The following is a 27063-nucleotide window of genomic DNA, read 5'->3' as shown; positions in this document are numbered from 1 at the left end:
ACCTGGCTAAAGAGAAATACACATAACTATAACTATGTATATAACTATAACTATATATAACTAAACTATAACTATATGTGTGTGTGTGTATGTATATATATATATGTGTATGTATGTATGTATGTATATATATACCCCAATATGGGTGGGAGCATACAGCTTCCCTTTCGCCTTTCAGCTCCAATCCAGGAGCCCTCAAACAGTTGCATTCATGACAAACCATTTTCAAATTATATAAATTTATATAATTTATATACTTTATATAAATTTGATATATATGTATATATATGTGTGTATATATGTATATATATGTATATATGTGTGTGTGTATATTTGTGTGTGTGTGTGTGTATAGGATTGGGCGGGAGTTTGTAATGTTCACTCTGAAGTTGAATCCACATTGTGTCTAAAAACTGGCTTGCGGATTACTACCTGACCAGGAGTGGTGCTGGTGGTAGGTTTCCCTTCCACCCCTCCAGAGGCTCAAGAAGAAGCACCACCAGCTGTTAATATGACCCAACCCCACGAATCGGGGTAGAAGAATTGGAAAGAGACGGAAGTGACCATCAGCGGCCTTGCGAGAGAAAAGGGGGGAGGGGGTGGCTGGGAAAGGAGAAAGCATCTTCTAATCCTCGGTTGCAAATGGGAGAAAGGGGGGGAAAATGGTCCAGCTAGCACTATATAGTGAATTGGAGGGGGGGGGGTGTCAGTCAACATTGTGGCAGAACTACCCTCAGCATGTTGACTGGGGGATTCTGGGAATTGAAGTCTACACATCTGCAACTTTGAAAAACTCTGGTCTAAGTGATAAAAGTGCAAACCTAGAACTCAGGGCGGCTGGATTTAAATTCGGATGGATTTTAAAAGAAGCCTTCGTCTCTGAGCGTGGGGGGCTTCTAGCAACACAACGTGCAACGGGGGCTCGTGTGGGCCCCAGCTATCCAAACAACCTGAGCTGATTACCTACTGGGTCCATTTGTCAGAGCTGCTTGCATATGGGGGTCTGCAAAAATGACGGCTGACGCTAGATGGCAGCAAAGGGCTTGCAATTGTCTGCATTTTTTTAAGCTACCACCTGGTGGGTGTCTGGAGTTTCGCAGTGCAGATCTGGCGGCCTCACACTTTCTGCTGCCGGGTGAGGGGGGGGGGGGTTGGTCAATTCCCTAGTGCCAGTTTGTAATCTAAAGCTTAACTCCTACACTTAAGTCGCCTAAATGGCAGACTCGAGGAATTCCTAGCAGCCATAACAGCAAAAAGGCAAATAATAAGCACGTTCCCACTCTGCAGGCTGAATTTGCGCGGCACGCTAGACTGGGTCAATTTATGGTTCGGAATGTCGTGGGAACCAACCAGCCCTTGACTTAACGAGGTGGGAGAACCGGGGCCATCCGGGGAAGCTTTATAATATGGTTGATTTGCTTTGCTTGTAGGTGAATATCACAAATGGGGTTCTGTTAGCTTGGATTTTGGAGGGTTAGAGTTATAGAGCCGAAAGTGCCGCGGGACTTTAAAGGGACTGAACCGTGCAGATACAGGTGGCGTGTCTCTTTGCGAGCGTCTGGCTGGCTGGCTGGCTTCTCGCACATGTTTCCTCCGCCAAGAGGAATTGAACGACGCTCCCTTAGCAGGGCAGGACCCAACCCTCTCTTATGGCTGGGTCCTGATTCAGAGGTTAGGAATTTGCATCTGATTGCTATTTTGTCATCCTATGATTTGTCTATCCAGCTCTGTGCACGCCTTAGGCATCGAGGGAGGAGGAGGAGGAGGAGGAGAAGGCCATGCAATCGCTTGTAAAGGGAAACTTACTAATCCAAGCCAGATAAGGGAGGCGGCATTAAAAGCGACGCAATTAAAAAAAGGAAGGAAGAAAAAGAAAGGGGGAGGGAGGACGCCACAGCGAGGAAGAAAAAGAAGAAAGAGAAAAAAAGGAGGAAAGAATCTGTCTGGAAGATCAAAAAGGGGGAAGGAGGAAGCATCGCGCGTGGACAACTGAGCGGCCCAGCTGGATCAGAGACTGGGTTCCGGCAGGGAATAAAGGAACCAGCCAGAAGGAAAAATGAGGCTCCCCTCGCCTGCCTCTCTGCAAGGTAAAATAGCCACCGCGATTAGGAATCCGCTCTTCTCTAATTGTGTGTGTGTGTTTTTTAATGGACAAACGGCTCCAAGCGGAGACTATGGGTGTGTGTTTGTGTGTTTTGAAATTAGAGCGAATGGAAAGCAAAATTGTTGGCGTTTTAAGAAGAGATCTTCAGCTTTCCCCTCCTTTCCCTAAGAAGGGAATGGAGGGGTTTTTTTTGGGGGGGAGGAAGGGGAGGGGGGAAGGGGAGTAGAGCGATATAAATAAATGGCTAAATAAAGTTAATATGTAATGTGCTTTACGGGTTGAGCGAGACCTGGCATCGCCTCCGCGTTGCTGCTTTTCTTTTAACTGCCCTTGGATTCTAACTTTACTTTAAAGAGAGAGAGAGAAGAGAAAGAGAGAGAGAGAAAAAAACCATGGTTATATTTGAAACCGAGTTGTGGGAGGAGGCGACCGGCAGCTCTCCTTCGTGTATTCCCCCCCCCGTTTTTGGGGTGCAAATGAGTCCCCCGCTGTCCCTTTCCTGAGCAAGCTGGCAATTCCACTCCTCGATTAATTTTGCGATTTAATTTTAAACTGAGGTGTTTGTTTGTTTTTTTAAAGACAGTTGTACTTTTAAAGACATTGTACGTCTTTAAAAGTAATCCATTTGGCTCGCTTCGCCTCACCCCCCCCCCCAATAATTAACATTTGTATGGATCGCTTAGCGACTTTTCCCTCACTGTTTTTTTCTGTTGGATTGTTCTAGGTTGATTTTACACACGCGTTACGAGCACTTAAAAAAAAAGTCTGCTTTAGTGGATCTCGTTGAAAAGGCTGCGTTATACGTCTGTAATTTAATATTACAAGCTGTTGTGACCCAGAATATTAAATTCTGTGGAACTGCCCTTATCTTGTACCCTTTTTTAACATTCCAGGTCTCTCCACCTTAACCTAGAAATAATCTTTTTAAAGATAGCATGCCATTAACAGCATGTTTATTCAGAAAAGTCTCTCACTTGGTAGGTGGGATTGTCAGTGTAGTTTAAGACAGCATTTTACTTACTTACCAGCAACAAAGAGAGAGGATTTTTCTGTATTCACACTGGAAGCACCTTCTATGCTCCCCCCCCCTCGAATTTAATGGCTAAAATGGAACACAGTGTTTAATAAAAAGGGTGTATAGTAGCATGAGTCTCTTTTTAGTCATTTGGCCAGTTCACCTTCAAGCCCCTTTCTATAATATCTGTTTAGAAGGACTCAAGGTCAAAGTGGTGAATGGACTATCGGTAACTATGAAAGCATGCACACTAGTGTGCCAGCAACAAGAGTGAGCTGATTGTGTTGATTTTGGAGGCACCAACTTGGATCAATAAATCATATTGAGATGCAGTGCCTATCTTTTGCCTACCTATCAGGTTTGCCTGTGGATTATTTAACCTGCATGTGAAGGGATGGTTTTGGAAATATTGCATTTAAAGGAAGGCACCCTTTAACTTACAGTCATTTTTGTCTGCATCCTGTGGCTATATTTCTCCTGACTGCTGAGCTATCTCCATGATTTGACTTGCAGGAATTACTAGTTTGATCTCTTTAAAAAAAAAAAAAAAGCTGAAAAACACGATTGAGGACTTGGATTTCCCTTCACAGTTCTGGCTTTTACAAGCTTCTCTCTAGCAGCAAGAGGTAATTTAGGGTGTTTCAGGGCCCTCTCTGGAATTTAGATCACCTGAGTCTTTTGCAAACTAGCAAAAATCCTGAAACATGCAAGATTATGTCGCTTCTGCTGCTTGTGATCACTAAGGCCTAGCTCCTTGGATAGACAGTGGTTTTGCCTATGCCAGGACAGCTTCATTCCCAGACATACTGTTTCTGCTCGCCTACCAAAAATTACGTCTAGGAGAAGTTAAAAGGTGACCCCAGCTATTTAGAATGTAGCCTGTGGAGTCTGGCCCCTTTATTCTCTTTACCCTGCTCAGTAAAGGGTGACAAAATATTGAAACTGCTTGATGATGTTAATGACTATGCAACACCTCCTTACCCCCAACATACTTTATTAGTTGAAGAAGTCTGGCTTAGTCAATGATTGCAATTTTATAAGAGAGTGACTAGTAACAAGTAGTCAAGGTCATCAGCATTGCAAAATTTGGCATGGTGAAAATGCGTGCACACACATACATAATGTCATAGATACATATACACTCAAGCTACAGAGTCCGTAGGTGGTATACAGAAGTTTATTGAGCTAGAGGCAATGAAAAAGGCTGAGCAGGTTTTTTTAACCCCAAAATATCCTTAAATGATCAATGCCAATTTACTTCATCTCATTTATCAATCTCATAAAAATAATATTTAGTTGATTTATGGCTCCTTAATTGTAACTGGCTGATTGTATCACCTTATCTTTGCTTCATTACAACTCAGGAAGTCAGTTTTAATTCTTAGCTCTGTGCATCTGTGGCTTGTTCTTCTTACCAAATATTAAAATTAAACCCATCGCGCAGGATACCATTCTATGGCACACATCTGCTCCAGTCCATGAATGTGGTCCATATGTAGAAGCACATCGCCACAAGTAGCTCAAATAGCTCCTGCTCCTAGGCTGAATTTAGAATATGCTTCCCAGATGGGAAGGAGAAATCTGAAAATCTGATTAACCTTATGCTATTAACTTCATTTGACAGAGAATTCTGCCCAAGGAATTAAGAGTCTTAAATTTCAAGCCTGTGCATGGAAAAAATAGAGGGCATGCGAAAAACATTTGGGATCTGGACAGCTTCACATCTTGTGTTTGGGGGATTGATTGGCAGCACAGATAATAGAATTTGCTGCAATATAAATTGCAGCAAAGATACACCCAAGCCTTGAGAGAGAAGCGTTTCTCCTTGCTGTCTGTTCTGTGCACATAAGTTGCTATTTCTGCCTATCCTTAGGATGATAATATCGGTACTAACTAGAAAAATCCCACCGCCTCTTTTTGCTTAGCTAACAAGCTTCTGTAAATTGCCCTTTGTTTCACTTTCTGCTGCTTTCCAGATTAATAAAGCATTAATGTCTCTGGCCCAGAACAAAGCTTAGATGAGGCTGCCTTTTGACTATCCAATTCAGCCATTTCTTGAATTCTTTTTTCTTTTTCTCAAACTTTGACAACTGTTATACCCTTGTTTACATCTGGAATTGGCTCTATAGTTTGAAGGGGCATTGGTGGGGAACTAAATTATTTTTGATAAGGAGGGGTTGGCTTTAGATAGGAGAAAATGTGAAGACAATATAATTCATCTTTAATTAAATCTTTAATTTAATTTCTAGGCATGAATTGCATAGAGGAGAAAGAGAAGATACATTTCTCATGCTGTAATGCATTTGAAATTATGTTTTTTGAGACAGAGATAGACAATTCATATACCTTTTTTCTTCATTACAACATTTTACCAATCTAAGCCAGGGCCACGGGGGCACGTATTTTCAATCTCTAATTATATTTTGGTGGTCATTTTGAGTTTAGCTATATATATTTTAGGCAAGCAACTTAAATTACATTAGGTAATGAACAGGCACTACTAAATTCACAAGAATTAAAATATTTGATATTTATTGTTTGTCTACCCTTTTGCAATTTACCTATTCAATTATCTATAAACACCCACGCCAATCACTCTTCAGTAATACTCCCTCATGGTTACTGGACCACTGTAAATAATATGCAGTTCTTGAAAATTTCCACAATATAAAAATTCTATCATGGCTGTTGTGGGAATAAAAAGCCACATGCAACTGACATTGTGAATGTAAAATTATTAGTGTTAGTTTCCATGTTCTGGGATTTTTTTGAGATTCAAAATATCAAGACCCATGCAAAATTATATGTAAAACGGACAAAACGAAAGTAGGACATGAGAACTTATTTCTTTTCTCTTTTTTTGACCGAGAGGAGGTTATTCTCAGAAAATTTTTGACCCGTACAGGTAGTCCTCAACTTACAACAGTTGATTTAGTGACTGTTCAAAGTTATAACGACACTGAAAAAAGTGAGTTATGACTGCTTTTCACACTTACAACCATTGCAATATCCCCATCATCACATGATCAAAATTCAGATGCTTAACAACTGACTCATTTTTATGACAGTTGCAATGTCGTGGGATCATGTCATCCCCCTTTTGTGATCTTCTGACAAGCAAAGTCAATGGGGGAAACCAGATTCACTTAACAACTGTGTTACTAACTTAATAACTGCAGTGATTCACTTAAGAACTGTGGCAAGAAAGGTTGTAAAATGGGGCAAAACTCCCTGAACAAATGGCTCACTTAGCAACAGAAATTTTGAGCTCAATTATGGTCATAATTCAAGGACTACCTGCATTTCTTTTAGGGGCATCCTCCACTGTCCTTTTTTTTATCTGTGGAAGTGCAGATTTCACACCTTCTCCTTTGAGGACATGAAAACCAGAATGCATAATTTTGGCTCCTTCCTTTGCGCTGTGCAGCCAAAAGAATTATAGACCGTGTCCACTATGGGTCTCCTGATTGGTTCCTGCTTCTCTGATGTCATTAAAGCGCTTGCCTTGGTGAAGGTTCCATGGCAGTTGGGAAGAAAAGGGTATTTGGTGGGAGAGGGCCTTGGCAGGAGACTGAGAACAGGGTTGGTTGGCAGGGCTGTCTGTTAAATTTAAGTTGGGGGGGGCGGGGTGGAGTTTCCAGATCTATTGAGTTAGTTGTAGTGGAAAATAGCTATTTAAATTAGACAGTTTGATGATACCTGAGAAACAACTTCTCAATTGTGGCCATTGACAAACCGGTCTCTTCTTCCAACTCCATGGAAGAATTGATCTTTTTGTGAGCTAATGAAACTGGTGGTCCCCTTCGATCATACATCATTGTCCTCCAGTGTGGTGTATACTGACGTTCTCCAGTTTAGAACATTTTTTAGAGACTTGTGACTACAACTTTTCAGAGTTCCCGGGCCCAGGCTGTCTTAAGAAACTGGGAATTGATTGAAGACCGTTCAGCCTCAGTCAGTTACAAACTAAAAGTCTTGCAGTATTAAATTGGAGAGGTTGCAACTTGGATCCAAGCCCCTTTTTCATGCAGCCTAATAGTGTAGGCTCTTCTGCAGGTAGTCCTCGACCTACAACCATTCATTCATTTAGTGACCATTCGAAGTAGCAAGAGCACTGAAAAAAGTGACCGTTTCTCACACTTAACAACTATTGTAGCATCCCCATGGTCCTGTGTTAAAATTCAGCCAGTTGGTATGTATTTAGGACAGTTGCAGTATCCCTGGAGTCATGTGATCACATTTTCCGGCCTTCTGACAAAAAAAGTCAGTGGGGAAGCCAGATTGACATTACAACCGTGTTGCTAACTTAACAACTGCAGTGATTCACTTAATGATGTGTGGCATTAAGTGTGGCAAGAAAGGTTGTAAAATGGGGGTATGCTCATTTAACAACTGTCTTGCTTAGTAACGGAAGTTTTGGGCTCAATTGTGGGTCGAAAGTCAAGGACTATCTGTATTTTCTTGGAACTTTGATGGATCTCAGAAAGCCAAGCAAAGTCATATCTGGTTAGTGTTTGAAGAGGAGACCCAAGAATAAATTCTAGGATTGTAGGTCAGACTGGAAAGTTGAAAAATACCTGGGAATGGCAGTGACAATGGCAAACCACTTCTGTTTTATTTGCTGAGAAATCTCCATGGACATCACCCTGTGGAGTCACCAGAATTCAAGTTTCAGAGAAACTCCTTGTTAGAACCAGTATCGTGAGGTGTTTATGGCACTGAACTGGGACTGGGAGAAATGGATTTTGGCTCAAGTTCACTCAAACTTAACTGATGCATTTGGGATAGTGGCAAATTTAGTCTATCCTACATTGCAGAATCGTTGTTGCAGAGATAAAAATTGAATAAGGCGTAACGAGTCTAGCCGTTTGTGTCTGACTATATCTGGGAGGAGCCCTCTCAGTTTTCTAGCTGTTCTTCCAACTCTCAGGGAAAATGCCATGCATATTATGACTGCATTAATCTAAGCAAGTTTGAACGAGCTTGGGGGCTCTTAGGGAAGGCATGCATGGTCTTGTTGGCAGGTTCTGTCCATGGGAAACTTAATTTCTGCTCATTTTTTTTTCCCTCTGTAAAAAGAGCACTGTGTTCTGTGGCATTGGAGCAGATAATGCCAGAATGTTTCCTTTTCCTAGAGAGATGATGATCTTCCCTGTGATATTCAGAGGCGTTGTGGGAAGTTTTGATGGATGTTAGAAAATACGGTAATAAGCTTTGGTTGCCAGGGGCAAGGAATCATTATGTCTAGGTGACCCAAATATAAATTAGAGAAAGTAGTTGTTGCCTCTGCCCCTCCTCCCCCCAATCTTTTAGGGCATCAGGCTATGAATAGGAATGTGGTTATGCGTGGCAAATAGGCTAGTGAGAATTCTTAAGGTATAGTAATTTAACCTTGTCTACCTTTTGGAAGGGCTTAAAAACCTGGTTGTTCCCTCGGGCTTTTGGGGCAGGATAGTCATGGGATCTGGTTGGGTGTTTTTGCTTTGTGTGAGTTGAAGAATGATTGTTTGTAACAGCATATATTTTATTGTTTGTTTTCTACTGTTTTTATATCAACATTTCGATTTTTTATTTGTGTTAGCCACCAGGCATTATTTAAGATAGGCACCCATGCAAATTTACCGAGTAAATACATTTATTTGGGCCGATGCCTCCTGAGAGATCAGTAGAAATACAATTAAAAGTCTTGTTTGTGGACTGTGTGAACATGCTCTTTATCTTGAAATACATTTTGTAAGAGGTAGAGGGTTGGTTATAAGCCACAATCATTAACTGTGGACATTGTCTAAAAACTGCACCGCAGCTCCCTTCTGACCAAAGGTTTTGCTGGCAAAAGCTGAAAAACTCTTTCCTACCTTCCTGTTTGTTTTTTTTAAAAAATGATGTTCCCCTTTTTATAATTGCTTCCACTTTTGTTTATGTGTGTATTATATGTACATACATGTGTCTGTGGGTATGTGATGTTTATAGCATCTTATTGATAAAGTTGGCTTCAGGGATAGTATTTCTTATTTCCACTTTCCATGTGATTCAGATTAAAGCTTCTGATCCTAGTGAGTTCTTCTTCTTCTGTCGTCTATATCTACCATTTTTAAATCCATTTTCTATCTGTCTTTTTATAGACAGGCATTGGGGTAGCCACTTCAATAAAACACCCCCCTGATTTCTAATTTTAAAAGATGTAACGGGAAATTGTGAATGGAGCTTGTTAAAGAAATGTAAGCGGTTGCACCTATCTATGACCGGATCGAGACTTTGTTTTTGAAAAATATATTTTATGTTTATGTTTGAAAAAATAAAAATAAAACACATCTTAGGAGATCAACAGCTAGATTTTGTATAGTTCCTATATTCGGATAAATTAGCCTTTGTCAAGAAGTCAAGTTTCTAGTTCTTGCCATCCTAATGTTTTCTCTGTATATGTTTGTGTTTACTTTTTTAAAGGACAGGCTTTTCACTGATGCCTAGATGACGAAGAAGAGGTGGACAACTCACAATTTGCAGATTGCCCCTAAGCCCTCTTTGGATGGAAAGAAACGTGGCAAAAGAACAGGGTTAAACTTCAGTTCAGGTTGGCGCAAAGCAACGTGGTTGTGTAGAACGTGGGACCTTGAACTTCAGGATCACGGCTAATTTTTAAAGCATCATGGTATTTGAATAGCCTTTTAAAAAATAATCTGTGCAAATTCCTTTCTGTACAAATTGACTTGCTGTCATCCTCTTGCTGTGGAAAGAGCCGCCTTTTGGAAGTGGTTAAGGGTCCCACGGGCTTCTCCCTAACCCATAAGACAGTGCAGTCTTGTAACTCTTTTTAAAGTGATTGCCCTCCCCAGAACATCTGGGGCAGAGGGCATCTCCCAGCATTCCTCACGGCGCTGACCCCGACTGATCGCTATTCTACAGCCCCTCCCTCTCCTGTGCAAAGCATAGGCTCCTCCCCTTTGGAGCCGTGCTCTGCCCCTTTGACTTCCTCTGCCAGGACACTGCCCCCTGCAGGCAGAGCCATGAAGCTGCAGGCCGTCATGGAGAACCTGCAGCGCCAACAACGTGCCCGGCTGCAGCAAGAGATGGAGGCGCGGCAGCAACAGGACCAGCCGCAGGGCAATCCTCTGCCCCTCCCTGCACCAAATCCGACCACCATGTTGTCAGCCCCTGGCATCACAGCGTTGCCCCGTGGCCGCAGCCAGGACCCTCCTCTCTCTGAAGAGGGGGGAGAACCTGACACTGCCCGAATCCAGAGGGCACAGATAGCGGCCCTGGCAGCTATGCGGGCAGCTGCGGCTGGCCTCAGACAGTCATCCAGCCCAGTTGGGTCGGAGGAGAGCCATTCTTCAGAGGAGGAAGAAGAGCTTGTAGGGGAAGAAGAGGAGGAAGAAGAGGAGGAGGAGGAAGAAGATGGTGAATACCCCCGAGAAATAGGCTCAGAAGAAGAGGACATGTAAGTCTTGTCTGAGGCCCACCCAGCACTTCTTGCTATTATGTTAGTGTCCTCATAAGGGGCTCAAATGCTTAGATCATGAAGGCCCACATGACTTGTGCCACAAATGAAGGGGTGTGGAGGAGGGGGCTCATTGTCAAAAAATCAAGATGGCATCCCTGTGATCAAAGACCTGCCCCTTTATTATGGGCATTACTCATGACTTTATTAAAAGGGGTAGAGTTTCAATTTATATAACAAGCAATGATCATCTTGGGTTTTTTGGGTTTTTTTTGACATCCCCCTCCTCCCCCTTAAAAGTCACTACCCCAGAGACCTTTCAGGTCTGTCTGTTTTTTCAACCAAATTGTAATTTTTAATGTGACCAATGCATGATTGGACAGGAATCATATGAAATATTTTTAATGCTAGATTATTGTTCAGTGAAATCAAAAAAATCAAATGTAATTTTTGTCCTGGCCCCTCAGCGGTCAGAAGTTAAGGAGTGGACTTTATACTTTGTGGGGACATTGGAATGGAAGGTTGGGGCATAGCTGTATGTGCTACCTTGTAATTCTTGTGCTAAAACATGTAATTCACAAACTTTCTGGGCTGTGACCGAAGCCAAGGGTTTGTTTCCCTTCGATGCTATCCCTTTTGCCTTGGATGACAGAGTAGCCATTTTATAAACTGGAGCTCTGTCGTTTTTAAATTATTATTTCAAAGGTAAAAAGGTATCATTCACCCATCCCAGGGTGGGATAAAATAAATAACGAGTTGAGTTGATTTGCGGCTCACACAGAACATTGCAAAATGTTTGGAAAGAAAGATTATCTCTCATTTGACTGCTCTTGCTCTTGATTTGGTAATTTGGTGTGTTTCTCCCGTCAGGCTCCTGGGCCCCTCCCCGGTGTTGTTGGGGTCAGGAGACAATAAAACCAGCAGCTCTTAAGGCAAAACCAGTCTGGCTAGTTTTTAATGCCTTAGGCTTTTTGATTAAGTTCCTGATCCTTGTTTGAAAATTTCCAACCTATTTAAAAAAAAAAAAAAGTACAAAGGGAGGTGGGGGGAGAGAATGCCATTTTTCCGGAATCTTTGGAGGGGAGTGAAGTGTGTCTAAATATGCCTTTGTTTATTCAGCAGTCAGATACTTCTGCTCTAGCAACCTTCAGATCTGTTGGGAGTTTGATTCCCATAACCAGCTGCCTGACGTCTAGGGGATGGCTTCTGTAGTGGGGTGGGTGAGGGAGAGACCTGAAAGCAGTCTTCGTGAAGGGCTGTACCCCAACAGCCAGTTGAAACAGAACCTCAGTTTTTGAAGTTTTTCAGTGTTCTTAAGGAATGAAGTGGTGTCTAAAATCTAAGCAGGGCCACAGTATCTTCCCCCCCCCCTTTAAGCCCCCCTCCCCCCATCTGCTCTCCCCAGAAATAGTAAAACAGACCAAAGTTTTGGGCCTCCAGTTAACAATTCAAGTCATAAAAAGGAGTGCTGGGAGACTGCAGTTTCTTGTCTCTTAGCTACTTGAAGAAAAAAAAAAAGGTCCCCTGCCCCCCTCCCAAATTTATGCTGTAATTCAGGCATCTGATAGAAAGACTATCTTTTGTGTAGGATTGACTGTAGGCTAGAATAAACAACTTTTTGGGACAGAGCATATTTGGAATATTGGCAAGCCTGTGATAGCTGCCAGTCGCATTACATTATGTTATGGGAAATCTGCCTGCTCCTGGAATGGCTGCTGTGGTGGGTACAGTTCCTCCCAAAATAATTATTGGAATGCTGTCTGTCATTTTTAAGAGACTTACTGGGGTGCAAAGGTATTGCTGCAAGTGACTATGATACAAGCTGATGGTGCTTTGCAAGATGCCAGCTTGCTATTTAATTATTTTAACCTAAACATGCCTGTTATTAAAGCTTGATGGGCATCAGGGAGGTTATCTGGAGGTGTATTTAGATCCCAAAGTCACCATTTTTATTACCCTTCTTTAGGTATTCACATTTTCCTCCTTATAATTCTCTCCCTCTTTTAGGAAGGGCAAGTGGGTTGAAGATTTTGAAGAAGACCTGGGTGAGGAGGAGGAAGAAGACTATGAGGAAGAAGAAGAAGAAATGGTGGAGGGAGGGCTTGGCTCCAGTGCAGTGGCTACATCAAGCCCCGGTACCCCATTTCTGCACAAACAACAGACCCCCCAGCAATACCGAGGAGAACCTTCCAGACTGGTAGGGGGGCAAGAACGGGGCCATTCTGGGGTTCCCCAGCAAAGCCTGTCACAGTTGCAGCCTCAAGTCCTGGACCATGGAGATTGGACTTATGAAGAACAATTCAAGCAGGTAAGGTGTAAAATATATATTTTCTTCTTATCTTTAAATGACAGAAATCTTATTCAGTGGTTCTGCTGGTTAAGTTGTTGATTTTTTCCCCCCTTCCCAGCCAGTGAGGACTAGAACGTTGTTTCCCTTTGTGTGGGGAGGGGAAGACAATATGTAGGAATGTATGAGTGAGATAATTGCGTTAACCTGTGGCTTTTTAAATTTGGTGGAAAGGGTTAAGATGGGACTGAGCAGAAGCCACAAATCAATGGGTCGACTTTGCAGTGTGGAATATCCTTTCCCCCCCAGTTTGTTTAATGACATAATATATGTGCTGAAAAGCATGGTTTATATCTTTACAAAATACTAATTGAGAGGCATATTCATCTTCCTTTGGGGAAAGTCAGCTGTATTTTCAGGTGGTATAGTTTGGGAGGTATTAATTTAATTTACGGACAAAAGGCAGTAGTGGAAACATAGTAGTGATAGAGACTCATAAAATTATGGGTAGGATGGAAAGTATTTTTATTTATTAAACTTGTACACAGGCCATCTTGCCAAAGGCGACTGTAGGCGGCTTTCAGACATCGATTAAAAGCACACCATTAATAATCAAAACAATAAATAAAGATCTTAAATTTAAAATGAAACTAAAATAAAGCTTAAGGGTGGAGAGGGAAGGAGAAAAGTGTGCCCAAGGAGGAGGTGGAGTATTATCTAACTCCCATTAGCCCCCTCCAAAGTGCCACATTCCCATTGGTGCTCCATGCCTTTAAGGCCTTTCAAAAAAGGGTGGAGCAGATCTGACCTTGGAGGTGGGGAGGAGATGTTCCAGGGGGAGGGAGCCAGAGCAGAAAAGACAGAAAACTTTATTAGTGCTTTGGTGTCCAGCAATTAATTTGTTTCATTTGCTCATTCAAAAGACTTGTAAATTGTCTTTTTTAAAAAAAAAAAATCTTTATTTACATTTCAGTTAAAAAGAAAAGACAACACAACATAAAGTGACACACAAAAAACAATACAACAATAAACATACATACTTCCATATAGTACCTTAATGAACAAATATTCGGTACTATAACTCTAAATTATATTCTGGAGAAGACAGAACAACTTATATACCTTAATACATCAATTAGGTCTATCCGACCTCACTTATCCTATATAATATAAATTTCTCATTAAATACCATTCCTCATCTAATGTGGGTTATAGTTTCCTCTTTTCTAACCATTTATAAAATTTGTCCCAAGCTAAATCTACTTGTGTTTGCTCTCTATCCTTTAATTTTTTAGTTAGCATATCTCCTTCCGCACATTCTAAAATTCTTTTTATAATAGCCTCCTCTGTTGGGATGTTTTGATTTTTCCAGAGTTGAGCATATGTCAGTCTCGCCACTGTAATGATATGTAGTGCCAAATACCGGAAGTCCCTTTTTATGTTTTCCGGCTTAGAACCGAGCAGGCATGTCTCAAGACTTGTAAATTGTCATTCAGGCAGGGCATGATTGAACAACGGGGCAGAATATCTAAAATAATGTAGCAGCAGTTTATAAGTAGGACGGAATTAACTCACAGAACTGCCTCCAGTTATCTTCATGGCTTCCTGCTGGCATATAGGGCTTTAAAAACTGCTTGGGTAAATTAATGGAGAAGAACCCTTTCTACTCCGACGTTCTCCAGATGGATGTGACTTGTAGTTCTGTTGAATTATGTGCTCTTGGTTTGAAAGTTCTCACCATGGTGTGAATTCTAGGCATTGCTGCCCTTAGCTTTACAGAAGTCAGAAAGAGATACTGTTAATGACTTGTGGTTACTAGAAGCTCTGTGTTCAAAGGCAGTCTTCCTTTGAACGTCAGATGCTGTTAGCTGATGAACGGCGAACTTTCCAGATACACCCAGGTGGCCATTGTAGAAAGCACTCTGTTGAATTCTATGAATCTTAAAATAGACATATGGGAGATGTTCGGTATTCTTACATGCTCACGAGTCTTAGCAGTGATGGTTTCATTTCTGAACCTTAATTTCCTCTCTTTAACTCTTTTCGCATGCCTGTGTCTTCTAAATAATTTTAATCGAAGTGCACAGAAGTATTTTGTACATTTTATTTATTTAGTAACATTTAGCTGCCCATCTCACATGCAGATAGTCCTCGACTTACAACAGTTCATTCAGTGATCATTCAAAGTTACAATGGCACTGAAAAAAGTGACTTGTGGCCATTTTTCACAGTTACGACCTTTGCGGCATCCCCATGATCGTGTGATCAAAATTCAGATGTTTGGTATCTGGCTCATACTTACGACCGTTGCTGTATCCCAAGGTCATCTGATCCCCTTTTGTGACCTTTTGACAAGCAAAGTCAACGGGGAAACCAGATTCACTTAGCAGCCAGGTTACTAACTTCAACTGCAGTGATTCACTTACTGTAGTAACTATGGCAAGAAAGGTTGTAAAATGTGGGCAAGACTCACTCAACGAATGTCTCACTTAACAACAGAAATGTTGGGCTCAATTGTGGTCGTAAGTCAAGGACTACCTCTACCTGTACTGGTATTCCTCACTACCATTTGTCTAATGACTGAAGTTACAATAAAAAAAGTGACATGATCGTTTTTCACACTTACGACCGTTGCGGCATCCCCCATGATCATGTGATCAAAATCTGGCAATTTGCCAGATTTCACTTAATCACGTTACTAGTTTAATAACTGCAGTGATTCACTTAACAACTGTGGTAAGAAAGGTCGTAAAATGGGGCAAACCCCGCTGTATCAGAAGTAGATACTTTTGGCAAGTTTGGTCAGCTAAAATTTGTGACCCTTGTTCTTCCACAACGCAATTTTTTTTCCCCTTTCTCTGACACAACACAGCTGAAGAGAAGTATTGGGGTAACTTGAGGTGGATCTTTATGTGGAGGGACTGTGAGTTCTGCCTCTTTCTGGTACTGCACACAAATGCTTGGATTCAGAGCGATTTATCACTTAAATGCAAGACTTTGGCACCAGGCTCCAACTGGTAGATCTTGGCACTCTACTACTCCCCCCCCCTTCCGAAAAACAAAAAACAACAACTGGAAACCTGCCCATTCTTCTTTTATGAGGACTCAAATGACTCATTCTTGTAAACAGAATTGTTTGTCTTCCGTACTTACCTTCTCTTGGATGCTTTTCCTAAGACAATCTCTCTTTTGGTAGAAAGAGAAAGCAGATTTTTCCATTTGAAACTCAGCAGCATAGAAGTGTGCAGAGAGAAGCTTGTTAGTCTTGAAATATTTCTCCTCAGGCAAAACTGACCAGCATCAGCTGGCCTCTTCCTGGACCCTGCAATAAAAGCCAGACTATTTGGAACAAGTTTGTTCAGGCTTCAGTTCTTTGCCCTCTGAGCTGAGGTTGAAACATAGTTGAAACTGTTTTTTTTTTAAAAAAAAAAATGCAGGAACAGTTTGCCTTACACAGATTCTGCATGTGTTTGTGGGTCTCTGTTTTGTTTTTGTTTTTTACTCATAAATCCTTAAAATATCATATGGAAATGCTCGAGCAGGGAGTTGGGCTAGAAGACCTCCAAGAGTCCCTTTCAACTCTGTTATTCTGATTCTAGATAAGTGCTGTGTCTTTGGTTTAGCCTGAATATGGAGAAAACACATCCTTTGGGGGCAAAATATAGATGACAGCTTTGTTGTAATTTCTACAACCTTTTTATTTTGAACATGTAAGAATGCTTATTCTTCATTTTTCCTTGATTTTTTAAAAAATAATTTTTATTGAACATTTTTTAAAAAAAAAACCAAACAAACATATAAACAAACAAACCAACAAACAAAACAAAGAAAAACAGATTTTACATCTTCTTTTCAACATCTTCGCATCAGTAATCTATATTTATACATTTTCTCTTTCTTATCTTTACCTTTTATACATATATTTCTAGTATATCATATATATATATATATATATATATATATATATATATATGTGTGTGTGTGTGTGTGTGTGTGTGTGTGTGTGTGTGTGTGTGTGTATATTCTCTTAATCTAAATATTTTATTTACATTGAACATAAACAGGTCCCTAGTTTCCTTTCCACAATTTATATCTTCCCATTTGTTTCCATGAAACAGAATACTACTTAGTCTGGGAGAAATGGTATAAATGGTTGGAGGAGAAAGAGGGAAAAGAAAAAAAAAGGGGTACAAAAGAAAATTAAACAATGGTTAAATTAGGGGGAGAAATATTTCCTTGATTTTTTTTTAATCACAAGCAAGGCCTTATGGATATGAAATTATAGGGCAACTTTTAAAGGAGTTTTAATTGTTATGCTTTTTTTTTAAGCTACTGAGGAATATAATTTGGGGTGACAGCGTTACTACATGTTGAGGCTAAATGTGTTTTGCTTTTGGGGAACGCTTTAACAAATGTGGATTCATGTGTAAGAATTGCTCGTAAAAGCTGTCTTTTTGCTTTCACTGTTGATTTAATTATGTCCATGTAACAGCAATTAGTAGAAAACCTACATACAGTAACAGATTGAGGTTTTGTTCTTAAATAAAACTATGCTGTTTTGTAGAATGCTTGTGTGGTTGCCTGCCCTCAAATGTAATAGGTTAAATTTTAAACGTTATTTTTCAACTCCTGTCGTCGTGGATTATATTTTGAGCTGAATATATGGTAATTAGATACTGGTTGTCTTATTACCATATAACAGCAATTCTCTTTTTAACACAGATAGTGCAGGTATTTCATGCTTCTATTGTTTGGATCTGCTTGCAGTTATAGTGTTTGATTTCTGCGGTATGGATGCCGAATCTTTTTGAGAAAAAGGAAGTTGTTCTTAATGTCTTTATTTTCTTGGATACAAGGGATAGGCTGTAGAACTACCATAATGGGAAGCCCAGTCCAAGAAAGAACACATTATTTTAGCAGTGCCACCTTTTTCCATCACCAGATCTTTTTCTCTCTCTTCACATCCCCTCTCCCATTTTTTTAAAAACTTCTTTCCCGCTGCCTCCCTTTCTACTTTTCTGTTTGATCAGCCTGGACTGGGTATAGAATCAAAAAAGCCTTAAAGCTAATAGAAGGAAATAGTTCTTTGCAAGCTTTCTCCCTAGAGGCAGGGTCTCCTTTGATGTACTAGTTGTAAATACATTGAGAGTTTGGGGTGGAAGGGATGATCAGGAGATTTCCCCCCCCCTTCCTTTTTGTCCAAACAGCAGCAGATGGAATCCAGATGGAGAAAGAGGGAGAAAGTAGCTGGAGGAACTGGTAAAAAGACCCATTTTTCAGAGGGTCGCAGGAGTATTGTGGTATTTTCTTCAGAGATAGCAGAACAGAATAACAGAGTTTGAAGGTACCTTGGAGGTCTTCTAGTCCAACTCTCTGCTCAGTATCTATATTTTTGAAATTTTTAGTTACATGAAAAGAATGCCTTAAAAAAAAAAGCCTATACAGGTAATCCTCGACTTAACGGCTACAATTGATCCCAACATTTCTGTTGCTAAGCGACACAGTGGTTAAATGAATTTTGCCCCATTTTACGACCTTCCTTGCCACAGCTGTTAAGGGAACGACTGCAGTTGTTCAGTTAGTAACACGGTTGTTAAGTGAATCTGGCTTCCCCACTGACTTCGTTTTTCAGAATCTCAAAAAGGTTAACCCATGACCCCGGGACACTGCAACCGTCATAAATATGAGTCAGTCGCCAAGTGTCTCTTTTGATCACGTGACCACGGGGAATGCTGCAACGTTCGTAACTCTGAAAAAGACCTAGGTCAGTGTTTCTCAACCTTGGAAGCTTGAAGATGGGTGGACTTCAACTCCCAGAATCCCCCAGCCAGCAGTGCTGGCTGGGGGATTCTGGGAGTTGAAGTCCACCCATCTTCAAGCTACCAAGGTTGAGAAACACTGACCTAGGTCATTTTTTTCCCCAATGCTGTTGCAACTTTGAATAGTCACTAAACGAACTGCTGCAAGTCTGGAATTGCTTGTAATTCAGTGATTCCTAAACTGGCCAGTTCTTCTGCCAGAAGGATTGTTTTTGATGGTATCTGCCTATAAAAAGAGTTTCCCACTGTGACTGTGGATGAGTCACAGAATAGACTCAGTGTTGGAAGAAACCTTAGTCTGGAGCACTCCTAGTATCGGAATCTTTGGTCTTCAAGGGCATTCATCTGCCTTGATGGGAGGTAGTTTTGCCCTGTTGTGTATTAAGTGCAATCACTCAGTTGCTCCTGAATCATTCAGTTGCTCCCAGACAGAGACCCTGACAGTCACTTTGTAAGTTGAAAGCAATTATTTTCTCCAAGGAAGTCATATTAAGCATGACTCCATCACTCAAGATGCAACAGAATTCGCTGCTTTTGGGAAGGCATACACCCACATATTCTAAAAAGCAAACAATTTTGCATTGTAAAGTTGACAAAAAAAGGAAGCGTTCAGGGTAATGCTATCTGGTTCTATTGATACGGAGGTGGGACCTCATTTCCAGACAATCTGTGGAGAGGAATGGTTGGAGAGAAAGACAACAAAAGTAAAGATAAGAGACCAAAGATTGTGAAGGACTAATGTACTTAATTGTAATGTGCACATTTACCTAATATGCATTGCAGATAATGGCCCTTTTTGAATGCAAGCAAGACTCTGAACCTATGCTTGCAGAGTCTATATTTAGATACGTTTCCTTTACAAAATTCAGAGGGTGTTACGATAAAAACCCACACCACTAATACAGGGAAATTATATAATGAGAAAATGTCAGTGTTGCTGTATTCCCCCATTTTTTAAAATAAGTAATTTGAATAACAGTGGCATGGGGAAAGATGGAATTGTAATAATCATGTCTTCATTCCATCTGCCAAAATATAAGTTTTCAGCTCAGCGTATATTGTCAAAATGTGTGTGTGTGTGTGTGTATGTTGCATACACATACAATTGTCTCCCTTGATTTGTGCTTTAGCCATTTGTAGCTGCTAGTTCTCTGCTACTGCAAGGCCCTTTTTCTAGGCCAGGGGTGTCAAACTCAAAGCCCTGGGGCCAGATCTGGCACTCAGGGTGTTTAGATCTGGCCCATGGGGCCATCCTGGAAACAGTGAAGGACCAGCCCACAATTCCTCTGCTAGCGAAAATGGAGCTTGGGAGGGCTGTGTGTGGCCCTCCTAAGCTCTGCCTTCGCTGCAGGAGGCCGTCGCAGCCAAAAACGGAGCTTGGGAGCCCGTTTTCGCTTGCATAGCACTTGGGCCACCACAGGCACCCCTGACACGAGTGACTTCGAGCTGGCCATGCCTGTCCTGGCCACGCCTGTCCTGGCCCCCCAAAGTCAAACACAACCCTGATGTGGCCCTCAGTGAAATCGAGTTTGACACCCCTGTTGTAGGCAGTCTTTTCCCTGCTTCGTTGTTGTTTTCAGCCCTGTTTTAAGGAGGAGGGTATGTGTGTTGTCCTCTTTTGCTGCCTCTGTTAGTGATTAAGCCTTCCTTAGCCTGGTGGTCTCCAAGATGTTTATTCCCTATTTACTGAATTCTCAGCTTCACCCTCGCCCTCCTCCAAGGGAAGAGAACTAAACTTGTGTTTCATTGCATTCCCTCTTCCCTCCCATGCAGGAAAGAATCTTTTGCTCTTTTTTGGTATTGGCTGTAACATTCTGTTCTTTTTGAGTTTCCCTCAAGCATTAGGCTGCGGGTGACATCACCCAGTTCAGCCAGTACCTAGGAAGGTGCTCAAACACCAGGCTGCAATTATGAACTGTTTTTAACTTGTTTTCTTTTGAAATGGTTTTCAGATATTTTTGTAGGAAGCCATATTGTAAAGTAAAAAACAAAAACAAAACTACCATATATTTCAGAGTATAAGACGCACCTTTTCCCCCCAAAAAAGAGGGTGAAAATCTGGGTGCGTCTTATACTCTAAATACTTCTAAATTTTTAATGGATTTTAAAATATGGGTATTTTAAATTGGGTATTAATTCAGCCAAATTTATTTAATTTATTTTATTCGATTTTAAATTTTGTATATCTATGTGTTTTATTTCATGGCTGTGCACCGCCCTGAGTCCTTCGGGAGTAGGGCGGTATAGAAATTCAATAAATAAATAAATAAATAAATAAATACTCCGAATGTAGCCCTGTTTAGCTTCTCAAACGGAGGTTTCAGAGGCTGAAAAAGGCATCAGAAATGAAGCTTCAGAAAAGAAGCCCCCAAACAGAGCTTCAGAAAAGAAGCCCCCAAACAGAGCTTCAAAGGCTTTTTTTCTGAAGCTCTGTTTCCGAGGCTTTCAGAGGCAGGGAAAAAAGTTTTTTCTGAAATGGAGTTTCAGAGGCAGAAAAAAAAGCAAGGCACAGAGCTAACAACCAAGGAACCTTTTGCTAAAATTCACCTCTAGGAACAGCTGATTGGGGGTATTCTGGGAGATCCACCTGCCAATCAGCTTTTTTCTTATTTTCCTCCCCAAAAACTAAGGTGTGTCTTATACTCCGGTGCCTTTTATACTCCGAAAAATATGGTAATAAACATTGAACTGAGGCTGTTTTAAATGGTTGCCTTCCCACTACTTAGTCAACTTTCCTGCCTCTGTCACCTCCCCAAGGCAAAAACCCTGCTCAGAGGAGAACTTTGCTTGTGTCTTGAAAGTCAGGGTTAAGAAGTCACTCTGTATCTTTGCCAAGGCCTTCTGCCCGGGACGGGACAGCCCCTATGGTAGCTTGGCAGGTCCTCTCTCATGTATCCTGTTAGCCCCGTCTTGTTTACATTCCTGTGTTCCGTTTTTTCCCAGGCATTTGCTTGCCAAGGCTGTAGCCTATCGGCAGGGTTTGGAGAGCGTTCAGAAAGGAAGAAAGGAAGGGGGAGGGGGAGGGGAAAAAAAAGTTGGTTGGAAGAGTGCCGAGTGGAACTTGCTGCCAGATGCTTAACTGAGCAAATCCCTGGCAGGGATCCAAAGGTGAACACCGCGTGTTCGCCTCTTTCCCTCCCTCTGACATATGTTGGGAGAGGCTTTTCTCAGACAGCCCAGACAGCAGATCTTGGCGTGTTTCTCTTTCATGTTGCTCAGTGGCTCTGGAGAAAAGCTCCGTGCCTTCTAGAGCAGGGGTCTGCAACCTTGGCAACTTTAAGCCCAGAGGACTCAAAGCTGGCTGGGGAATTCTGGGAGTTGAAGTCCTCCGGGCTTAAAGTTGCCAAGGTTGGAGACCCCTGTTCTAGAGCAGATTCAGAGAGTCCTGGAGTTGACCTGATCTTGTCCAGCGCAGAAAAGCAATACGAAAGCATCCCAAACAAATGGCTGACTCGACTTTGCTTGAATGTACCCAATGCAGAGACATCCCACCCCCCCATCCCCCACCTCCTCTTGATAATGTAACGACCGTGACCAGGGGGGCATTTGCCCAGGTTCGCCTGGTGCGCCAGTTGCGCCCCTACTTGGATGAAGATGCCCTACGCACGGTCACTCATGCGCTCGTCACCTCTCGCATTGACTACTGCAATGCTCTCTACATGGGGCTGCCCTTGACGACCACTCGGAGGCTTCAGGTGGTGCAGAATGCGGCCGCGTGGGTAGTGATGGGAGTATCTTGACACTCCCACGTTACACCTCTCCTGCGCGACTTGCATTGGCTGACGGTTGCCCTCCGGGTGAGATTCAAGATGCTGGTGATTACCTATAAAGCCCTACATGGCCTAGGCCCGGGATATTTGGTGGACCATCTGCAGCCAGCAACAGCTTCCCATCGCCTGGTGTGCTCCCACAGGGAGGGCCTACTCAGGATGCCGTCGACCAGACAGTGTCAGCTGGCGACCCCCAGGGAGAGAGCTTTCTCTGTGGGTGCGCCCACCCTTTGGAATCAACTCCCTCTGGAGCTCCGGGTGGCCCCCAACCTTCGCTCTTTCCACTGTGGGCTGAAAACTTGGCTATTTCACCTGGCCGTCTTGGACTGATGGGGGTTTTAATCTGGGTTTTATTGAATTTCTTAATTTTAACTTGGACTTTTGTTTTTATGGTTTGTCTGTTCTGTTTTAATTGTTGTGAGCCGCCCTGAGCCCTGTGGAGATAGGGCGGCATATAAGTCCCAACAAATAAAATAAATAAATAAATAAATAATCCTTCCCATTGTCCTGTTGCTTTCAGTGTTAGGAAGTTTTTCCTCAATTCTACTGGAATCTGTCATCCTGTAATTTAAGACCCGTATTCTGTTTGTCCTTGCACTCTGGAACAGTACGGGTAGGCCCAGTGGTGAAATCCAATTGTTTTTACTACCGGTTCTGTGGGTGTGGCTTGGTGGGCGTGGCAGAGGAAGGATACTGCAAAATCTCCATTCCCACCCCACTCCAGGGGAGGGCTACTGCAAAATCCCCATTCCCTCCCCACTCCTGGGGGAAAGATATTGCAAAATCTCCATTCCCACCCCACTCTGGGGCCAGCCAGAGGTGGTATTTGCCGGTTCTCCGAACTGCTCAAAATTTCCGCTACCGGTTCTCCAGAACCTGTCAGAACTTGCTGGATTTCACCCCTGGGTTGTCTTCAATTGACGACCACAATTGCGCCCCATATTTCTTTGGCTAAGTGAAACATCTGTTAAGTGAGTTCCCCCCCCCCATTTTACGACTTTCTTGCCACAGTTGTTAAGAGAATCACTGCAACTCTTAAATTAGTAACACAGTTCTTAAGTGAATCTGGTTTCCCTATTGACTTCGCTTATCAGAAGGTCGCAAACGGGGATCGCATGACCTTGGGATGCTGCAACCGTCATAAACGTGAGTCAGTTGTCAAGCGTATGAATGTAAATCATGTGGGGATGCTGCAACGGGCATAAGTGTGAAAAATGGCCATTAGTCACTTTTTTTTTTCAGTGCCGTTGTAACTTTGACTGGTCACTAAGTGAACTGTTGTAAGTTGAGGACTACCTGTGATCACCCGCAATGATAAAGAAATACGTTGAGGAGTCAGTGATAGGGGAACATTTAGCCATAGGCATGCTGAACCACAGCTTCCAGCATCTGGAGGGCCATGGGTTTGTCAGCTCTGGTTATATCTTAATTGGCTGGCTGAGATCCATGTAGCTAAATCCATCCACATTAATCTACTTTATTCCAGGTCAAATTGTTTATCCATCTGCTGCGGATGGCAGTAGCTTTTTTGAGACCTGGGCAACAGGGAGTGTTTTTCACCATTATCTGTTACTAGAAGATGGTGTGTTTCTTTCTTAAATTTATACCCTATATCCGTGATGGCGAACCTATGGCACACGTGCCAGAGGTGGCACACGAAGCCCTTTCTGTGGGCACTCCGTCGCCAGCTGCTTTTCTAGTTTCTGGCGTGCACCAGGGGTGGGTTCTAAATTTTTTTACTACTGGTTCTGTGGGCGTGGCTTATTTTGTGGGTGTGGCTTGATGGTCATGTGACAATTACTTAGGATTTAGCAGAGGTACTGGTCTACCAGGCTTTTAACTGCTTGCAGATCTATACCGATCTACCCATTTATTTTTTGCAGGCACTGGTCTACCCATGTATTTTTGCAGGCACTGAGCTACTCATGTATTTTTGCAGGCACTGGTCTACTCATTTGTTTTCTTTTAACACTGATCAGCTGTAGGGCAGCCCTTTACAGTTTTTTTCCCTTTAGCCATCAGCTGGGACTCAGGAGGCAGCAGTAGATTGGGGGTGGGGCCAAATAAAAGGTAAGAATAACGGGGGGGGGTGGAGGGCACGGGGGGGCCAGAACCGGTTCGGTGACATCATATCGTCACTGCTACCGGCTCAGGAGAACCGGGCCGAACCGGGAGGAACCCACCACTGGCGTGCACATGTGCACCAACCAGCTGGTCTTCGCGGGTGCCAGAGCACCTGAAAACTGCCCCATAAAACGGCCAAAAATGGGCCGTTTTGGGAGCTTTTTCAGGGTGTTTTCAGGCCATTTTGGGGGCGTTTTCAGGGCATAGTTCAGGCTGTTTTCAGGCCATCTTTGGGCCATTTTCAGGCCGTTTATTGGGTCAAAAACGGCCTGAAAACGGCCAAAAACAGGCATGCGTGCACCACCCAGCTGGTTTTGGGGTTTCCAGCGCTTTGATGCACTCACATGCACATGCGTTCCAGTTTGGGCACTTGGTGCCGAATAGGTTCACCATCACTGCCCTATATTTTCTCAAGGGGGATCAGTAGGACTACATTGTCCACTAAAAGGATAGATGGGGTATCCTTTTACAGCACTCTATACCGGGGTGTCCTTTCATTCTCTTCCCATCAAACGCATATATTTCTTAGATTTTTATTCTTTCTCTTGTTTGGGAGCTCAAGATAGCGCATGTAGAATTCCGTCTTCTCCCCAACTGCAGCCCTAACTTGGAGTGAGAGAGGAGGACTGGCTTTAAAGTAAGGCCATGAGTTTTCAAGGGTGGATATGAACTTGGTTCTTCCTGCTCCAGTTCTTCAGCACTACATGACTCTTGACTGTCAAACTGAAAGGGAGCAACTAACCCAAAGTCCTCCAGAGAGAAGGGACCAGGGCCCACGTCTAACACTTCCCAGTCTAGCCCCTTCACCATATTATCATCCTGGGAATTTCTATGGCCAAGGGGGCACTAGAATCTGGAATTCTCTATTCTTAGACCAGCACCTTCATCGTTCTACCATGCTGGTTCTTGTTCCAAGAGGGAAGAAATATCCCCAAGGAGTTTCCATGACTGAGGGTGGAAGTTTGTCCAACATTTTAACTATTATACCACACTGACTCTCTTTTAACTGAATAACTTGATAATTAAACCTGTGACTCAGCCTGGGAAACAAGTGCTTTGACTCAGAGCCGTGAACTTTCTTTCCCCAATTTGTCTGTCTTTTTTCCAGATCACCTGTCATCTAGATGTGGGCTTTCACTCAGGAGTACCAAGGATAGGTAGTTGAGCATCTTCTAAACACTTCGTATTGCACTTTACATAAACCCACCCGGTGTGAGCTTGTATATTTCTGTGGGAACACTGGACAAAGATTGTTGAATGAAAACTGGGTGCTTGGGTCCTGTTTGCACACAGGTTATGAAGATGTGTTGCATGAATATGCTGTGTTGGTAATTACTTGACTGTGTTGTGGTGTTTCAGTCTAATTAAGTAATCAGATCTTACCGTGCTTGAGGCTTGTTTTTCCTTCTTTTAAAAGGTGTGCGTGTTTGTTTCACAGAAACTGCCAGAGTTAATGGAAAACTTTTCAACGGTTGACTTCTGACAGGGCTTCCCCTTTTCTTTCTTCTTTCTCCCTTTCCCACCATCATTCAAAATAGGGGTTCCCATAGTTGCCTTTTCCTCCTCCCCCTCCTTTTCCACTGTACACCTCTACTTTCTTCTGTGTCATTTACATCATTTTGCAGAATTCAGCTGCCTCAGTGGGGTTCCTTCTTCCTTCCTGTTCTACCTTTTTTTCAGAGAAAATTTCTGTACAAATTTCCTTGACCAATATTTCTCGCTCTAGTTTTGTAGAGTTTGCCTTCAACTTTGTGACCTTCTGACATATTAATTGGTTGTATTTTGGTATGTATAAAATATAAAAGATAGTATTGGGTAATTTATTTATTTGCTGGGGTTTATGCTGCTCCCATTTAGAGAAATATTGAGTGACTTACACGCTATTCTTTTGGTAAGAAGATTAAAATAAAAGAAGCCATAAAAAGACAATTGGCAATAGGAAATAAAATAGAAATAAAATAGTTTTATTAGCTTTATTACCTCAGCTTACATAAAGGAAGATGGTTCTTCCCAAGTTCAAAAAAACCCAGCAACCTTTAACTTCACTTCTATCCCTACCCCCGCTTCCTAATATAGTACAGGTAGTCCTCAACTTAGGACCACAGTTGAGCCCAAAATTGCAAGACCTGTTATGCAAGACGGTTGTTAATTTTGCCCCAAACTGAGAACTGACATTGCCTCCCTCCCTTGGACCCCTTATTGCCATGATGGCGAACCTATGGCACGCGTGCCAGAGATGGCATGCAACGCCTTCTCTGTGGGTACCTGAGCCGTTGCCCCATTCAACTCTGCCGTGCATGGATGCACGCCTCCCGCTGGCCAGCTGATCTTTGGTTCTCTGCTGCACATGTGCGGGGCGCATGTAGGGGGGCAGGGCACGTGTTTGGGGGCTGCACACCCATGTGCAGAGGGCGGGGCACGTGCCCGGGGCTCCGCATACTTTCCATTTGGGGGTGGTGGTTTAGGCACGTACGCGTGCATTCGCATGCATGCTTTGGGCACTCGG

General features: G+C 42.5%; 1 protein-coding gene across 2 annotated transcripts in view; it reads left to right on the top strand.

Annotated features, from left to right (window-relative positions):
- Positions 1-1602: 1602 nt before the first annotated feature.
- Positions 1603-27063, top strand: part of ARID3A (AT-rich interaction domain 3A) — a 74271-nt gene continuing 48810 nt past the window's right edge. The window contains exons 1-3 of one of the 2 annotated variants that reach the window (XM_034437658.3): positions 1603-2087; positions 9564-10557; positions 12565-12865. In XM_034437658.3, coding sequence (XP_034293549.1) covers positions 10124-10557; positions 12565-12865 — 735 coding nt within the window. In that variant the 5' untranslated portion in view covers positions 1603-2087; positions 9564-10123. The remainder of the gene's footprint in view (positions 2088-9563; positions 10558-12564; positions 12866-27063) is intronic. The other variant, XM_034437659.3, reaches the window with a different exon arrangement.

Source organism: Pantherophis guttatus, chromosome 1, assembly GCF_059756535.1.
Source record: "Pantherophis guttatus breed Tessera chromosome 1, ASM5975653v1, whole genome shotgun sequence".
Taxonomy (NCBI): domain Eukaryota; kingdom Metazoa; phylum Chordata; class Lepidosauria; order Squamata; family Colubridae; genus Pantherophis; species Pantherophis guttatus.
Note: the sequence above shows the minus strand (reverse complement) of the source record. Positions and strands in the feature narration are given on the sequence as shown.